The 6,662-nt window shown below is 28.8% G+C and overlaps 1 protein-coding gene across 1 annotated transcript; it reads right to left on the reverse strand.

The window, feature by feature from the left end:
• Positions 1-1,821: 1,821 nt before the first annotated feature.
• On the reverse strand, positions 1,822-6,068 carry LOC106689108 (LYR motif-containing protein 4). Its single transcript, XM_014433894.3, has 3 exons — positions 5,743-6,068; positions 2,818-2,938; positions 1,822-2,009 (listed from the first exon to the last, which is right to left on the reverse strand). The coding sequence occupies exons 1-3, from the start codon at positions 5,823-5,825 to the stop codon at positions 1,929-1,931; spliced, it is 285 nt and encodes a 94-aa protein (XP_014289380.1). The 5' UTR covers positions 5,826-6,068; the 3' UTR covers positions 1,822-1,928.
• Between the last annotated feature and the right edge of the window lie 594 nt (positions 6,069-6,662).

Consider the following 6,662-nt stretch of genomic DNA (forward strand, 5'->3'; position numbering starts at 1 on the left):
ATAGTTATGAATTTTGTCTATCGTAGGTCCGCTTTGATTGAAATTTGATAGACTCTGGAGTGCTGACATTGAATGCTATGAAAGTATGCCAACGGCCATACCACGTTGAACACACCGGTTCTCGTCAGATAATAATTTGTTTTAATATTTTCTTGGTATTCATCTTCAACTTCCTTACTATTTTTTATTTATGTTTTATGTTAGTTTGTTTATATTATATGGATTTATTTTTAAATTAACGAACTATCTTTTTTCATATACATTATTATTATATTCATATTGTCTCTGTTTGGTATTCATCTTTAACTTCCTTACTATTTTTTATTTATGTTTTAGTTTAGTATGTTAATATGGCTGTATTTTTATATTCATGTATTATCATTTTTTCATTTACATTATTATTTTCATATTGTCTCTGTTTGGTATTCATCTTTAACTTTCTTATTGTTCTATATTTATGTTTTATTTTAGATGGTTAATATGGATGTCATTTCATATTCATGCATTATCCTTTTTTATATATATTATCATTATATTCATATTATTTCTGTTTGGGACTCATCTTCAAGTTCCTCACTCTGTTTTATTTTAGTTTGTTAATATGGATGTGTCTTTCCATATTCATGTATCATTATATTCATATTGTCTCTGTTTGGTATTTATTTTTAACTTCCTTACTATTATTTATTTTAGTTTATATATATATATATAGATGTCTTTTTATAACTCCACCTTTATATCTGCTCTATGTACATGACATATTATACTCTTACATCAGCTTTGTCTACTGTAAATCTCTAATTCTACCAATGATGGCCTGCAGTGAGAGTCAAAACGTTGGCTATTAATAATAATCGGGAAAATGTGATTGCCATTTCATGATTTAAAATGTTCTTGAATCATCAAAAAAATAGTTGAAACTATTTCTCAACTGTTTTTCTTGAACGTAACCCAGATATCGTGGTATATCAGCACTGCTAGAAAATCCCCTTTAAGTGCTTTTAGTATGAATAAAAATAAATCCCTTTCAAGTTTTTTTTATAAAGCATGGAAGCATACAGGGAATATGTAGTAGCTATTTCATGGTTTGAAATATTCTTAAATCATTGAACAAATAGTTGAAACTCTGGACCATCTCATATGATTAATCATGTATATATAATAAAATATTCTTATATTTTGAACGCCTCACTTTAAATATTCAACTTTTACTAATTAATCTTTGGGACCATTATCCTCCTCTATAGTGTAATTTATCCAAATTGAGAAAAATAAAAAATTTTAGGTGGCTTTTCAACTTTAAATAACATTTAAGGGAGAGGCAGTTCAAGAACAGGAGTATAATTGCCAATAATAATAATATACTATATTATTATTATTATTATTGGCAATTATACTCCTTTCCAATCTAGGAGATGGAAAGGAATATAATTAATTACTTTAGTTAGGATTTCAGCGATGTCATCTCAGATCTTGATTGCTCAAAGCTGCCTCGAGTGCTATTTTGTATCAATCAAACATTATTTCTCTCTTGAAGAAGTTTGTCGGGGGGTGCGGTCAGCAAAGAACAACATAAATAAACAAAACCATATTTATTTATTTATTTAATGCCATGGTTTTGTTTATTTATGTTGTTCTTTGCTGACCGCACCCCCCCGACAAACTTCTTCAAGCATTAATCTACGGTCAACTATCTACACCTCATTATTTCTCTCATTTTGCATAATAATTAGGTCTCATCATTCATCTCCAATTAATTTAATGGAGCATGGTAAATGCATTAAATTAACCTTTAAAGGTAATAAATTAAACAGAAAAATATAACAGACGCTAGAAAACTATATTTAACATGTCTATATACAATTTCGTACTTAATAATATCAATTATTTACAGAACAGATCAACATCTTTGGTTTATTATAAATTCATTATTTATTATCATTCGATGCACTTTTCCATTTATTTTCAACAACTAAATTATCTGTCTTGAATAAGTTGGTGACAATGACCTGAAAATAAAATTATAGTGAGAAAATATAGTCAACACAAGAATAAAAAAAATCTACAACTGGAATATATAAGTTACATTAGATAACTCTAACATAAAGTAAGTAATTAAATGTAACTAAAGGAAATGAAAAAATAAAATTATTTTTAGTATCAAAAACTTTTACTTGCATTTTACCTTTTAAACATCTAGAAACAAATTTAGTTTTGTGTTTGTCTGTACGCTAACTCGTGTTCGGGCATAGTCAATCGGACTGTTAGTCCTAATTTATGAATTTACAGAGATTATACCAGTAATAACCTAGATGGTGCCACATCAATTTCACCAAAGCCAGCCACTACTTTTGCTTTAGGATGCGAAAACAAATTTTTCTCAACACATCTTTCTATACACATCCAATTTGGCCCAAATACTGAGGAAAAAATACATCTATATGGTATGGTCGTTTTAACACAAAGTTTGTGGAAAGTAGGATATTAGCATATTACATGGTCCAGTATGAACTTTATCAAATTTCATTAACTGTATTTGCTTACCTAAGCCAAAACTGTGGATACACTTATATTTCAACAATGCCTGCTACATTTTCAAATAACGAACTATTAAACTTGCAATATAGGCAATTACATACCCAACAGAAATCTCCTGAAAGAACCTCCAAAAGGGTAACTTCCTGAACATGCAAATTTCAGGAAAAAAAAAAATAAAATGGGGGATATTAAAATAAATGTGGAACAGTGTAAGGGTGGCCTAGAAGGACTTCAGACTAACATGTAAACAATGAAAAAAAAAAAGAATTTAAAGTTTACCTGTCTCTTAAGCATTTCGTAACTTTTGAGGGCCGAGTCATATTGAGCTTGGATCTCTTTACGGTCTGTGAGTTCCTTGTTCTTAGTAAAACCATCCTTGATCTTCCTTAAACCATAAGTCCTGATGACAAAAAGGAATTCATACATTCTTAATATTTACAAACAAATTATAATAATTAGATCAGATTATATATTTTTTCTTGACCTTTATTCTATTCTTATTTTCCAACTTTTAGTGTGTACTGTATTCTATTTTATTTGTTATTATTGCAGTTTTTATTAATTGTCTTACTTCATTTTTGTTTTTTTATGCTTTTCACTGTACATATTAATTTTTTTTTATTTTATTAACTTTATTCATTTTTATATGAATTTTCACTTAATCATATTTAGCCACACCTTAGTTTACTTTTATTTCCTGTTATATATTCTCTTACTTTGATACATTATTTTAGTTATTTATATCTTTTTTAGCCCTAATGAAGTCCTGCAATGTGGGCTGAAATCTTGGCTCATAATAAATAGTTTTATTACTATTAGAGTTCTTTTCACTGCGCTTGGATCATATTTATTTTATTTACTACAAATGGTCAATCAACGATCTTCCAAAAACCATCTAAACTGGAACTATATTGGGAAAGTACAGCATATTGTTATTTGGAACCACGATTATTTACATAGATTTCCATTGAAAACATTTATATTTTTATCTAATGATGATTCTTCTTGTGCTGTAGGAGTCAATTTAAGACAGTTTTCTCATGGATTTTTTTTTGGTCTATTTGTTTTTCCATATGAAATTCAGGTTTTATTTACTTAAACAGAAGAAGTTGGTCATGAACTCATCTTGTGTACAAAACAGGCAAGTTTAATCCAGATTTAACATGGGTGAAACAGATTAGCACTAGTATTCATGTATAAGAGAAATTAATTCACAATTTATGAAAAGTAGGGGCATTTTATTGTCAGTAACATCACAGATATGGACTGAGGTCAGTGGTGTTTATGTTATATGTATGTATATATATATATATATATATATATTTTTTTTTTACTTTATTTTATTCACAACTGTAAAAGCATTTTTACAACCAGTGAATGAGATGTACAGAGAGAAAAATAAAAAACCAATGTCATGAAGGCATGAAGGTCATCCAATGATGCCTCTTCATTCAAATTAAAATTTAAAAGTTAATTTAAGAGATCCCTATTCCAGCTCCTTCGTAAACGTCGTCTCATATCTGGTAAGTCACGTCTTGATAGTCCTTGAATTGGAGAGTTAGTGTGTATTGAAAGTGTGTTGTGAAACCGTTTATATAATGATTTAATGATTGTTTGTACGTAAGGAGTTCGTAAGTCTAAGAAGTATAAATCTTTAGTTTTTCTGAAAGTGAAGTTATATTAAATTAAATCAATCACTAATTATTTCTTACTAAATAATATTAATAGGAAACAAATACTTATTTAAAAAAAAAGAAAAAATTTCCACTACAATTGTGAGGGTTCAATTACCGTAAGAAGATAGAAATGTTTGCATCCCTGAAGGAGTAGGAATGAGCAACCCCAATGATTAGAAAGCTTCTGAACTGTCCAAACCAAAAAATCAAATTTTCATAAAAATTTTAACCAGCATTGGACTGGGACCAACCTGGACCCATTTTATATAGTCACCAACACATCAATTTCGATTATGGGATATTATTGGCTTGTAAAGTCCAATTGCTTAATAAATTGCACGGAATGAAGTTAAAAACATGAGATTCCATAAATCGACTTACATATTTCATTTAAAATAAAAACTAATTGGAATTTAATTAAATAATGTTAATTCTTCTGAACTGAACAAATCACTTACAGATTGTATTATATTTTAATTTTTCATACCAAAGATAAACTACAAATACTCAAGTGACGGTGAAGTATTCCTTTTCTGATTGCACATCAAAGCACTAATTTTCTCCATTGTTTTAAAAGAAAAAAAATTAGAGCTTGTAACGAATATTTTCAGACTTAACAAAATGGAGAAGCTCCTTAATTAAATTTGATTCCGTGGTTTGACCAAATAAAGCTAACATTCTATTACACCTTCATTTATGTTATCAATTAAAAAAAAATTACATCTGTACCGCTACAACCCATGAAGGGTTAGGGGTTCAATACTTTATAAGTTAATACTGTTACTAGATCAATGGTTGTGTAAGGTGATTTGGTAAGGATAACACTCTACTGCCAAATTTGTATTCAATGATAGGTACCATAATCATTTCCCATAGAAGGATTTAGTTTTAAGGATACATAGACTATTGCCTTACCAATGATCTACCCACTCCCACATACTACAGTCTTTTAAAATCAAAACAAAACCTTACAATCTTCCACTGAACTGTCTTCTTTTAATCAATTCTTCTTTAGTAATTTTAAATTCATTTCACAGATAAAAATTTCTTCACTGAATATTAATTCTTTGTTCAAATTAAGGTAAACATTGAGTGAATTTATTTGTTTGCTGAATTTTTAATGATTTTAACAGCTGTGATCTCCCTTCATTTGTTCAATTATTTTTTTTTCTCAGGAGTTAAATTGGCCCATAATTGAGGTTAAATATAAATTCAATTTAAAATCATAATGAAATAATTAAAATAATGTTTGATTTTTATTAATAAGTTTAATTTTAAGGGAAGGCTAATTGAAAACAAAAAATAAATAAATATTTCAATAGGATAATATAGATAAGAATTTGACTTTAGGCACCAATAAACACTCATCTATAATTTCATCCTATCATTCATTTTGCGAGTTTAATTATATCCATGAGTTCCAAAGCTGATCACTAATACAAGGCAAACTATTAAATTAGAAACTAAAATAAGAAATAAAACCTAGATAATTCAGACTGAAGAAACAAATACACACTCAAGAAGTTACCTGAAATTATATGCAGTAATTTTTTTTGCCTCCCTCATCATATCTCTGTAAAGCTTCAACACTTGCTTCTGGCTTACAGACATAATGGTAGAGAATTATTAAAAAAAAAGTTGAATATTCTAAATTACCACCTAACTCATCTGAAAGGCATGATGTAAGGTTAGAACAAGGTTTTCTGAGAGCTGCCGTCAGTAAATGCCGGTTGACATCCAATAACCTTCAGGAATATTGCTACAAATACAAATACTTTACCGCGCCCCCTCTCTAAAACCATATAGAAAAAGTAGAATAGTAAGGCCTTAATCAAGTTAAAATTATTAACAATTTCTAACTGACATAATTCATTTCAGTAAAAAAAAAAAATTAAAAGCGAGAATATCAAAGCAATTGAACTTTGAACATTTACTAAGTTATAAATACTTAGGATTTAAAAATATAAAGTTCATTTTAAAGCATCTTATCCATTAACGTGGTATCGATATATTGTTGGCAATGACATTTTTCATCCAAATATCGAAATACTCTATCGATACTCTTCTTAGGAAGCTCAGAAACCAAAGGTTTCGTTATCTATTTGAATTGAGACCGCCAATTAAATATTTGCATAAATCAACAAGAGAAGGCCCCTCACCTTAGGATTCTTTTTTCTAGTAGGACCATACAGAATGGACAATTCCCAATAAACAGATAAGTGTTGCAAGTAACCTTAAAATACTTACCTTTATAATTATGAGAGATAGTTGACCGTGGATGATAAATGAGAAGATGGTTGGGGGTGCGGTCAATGAAACACAAATAAGTATGACTAACTTATTTTAATGTGCCGACGTTTCGGCTAGAGTTTCTAGCCTTCTTCAGGGCTAAAAACAAAACAAGATAACAACCATAAGATAATAACCACAGTAAGAATAGAAATATAA

The sequence above is a fragment of the Halyomorpha halys genome, unplaced genomic scaffold (genome assembly GCF_000696795.3).
Source record: "Halyomorpha halys isolate HHAL.00 unplaced genomic scaffold, Hhal_1.1 Scaffold1280.1, whole genome shotgun sequence".
NCBI lineage: Eukaryota > Metazoa > Arthropoda > Insecta > Hemiptera > Pentatomidae > Halyomorpha > Halyomorpha halys.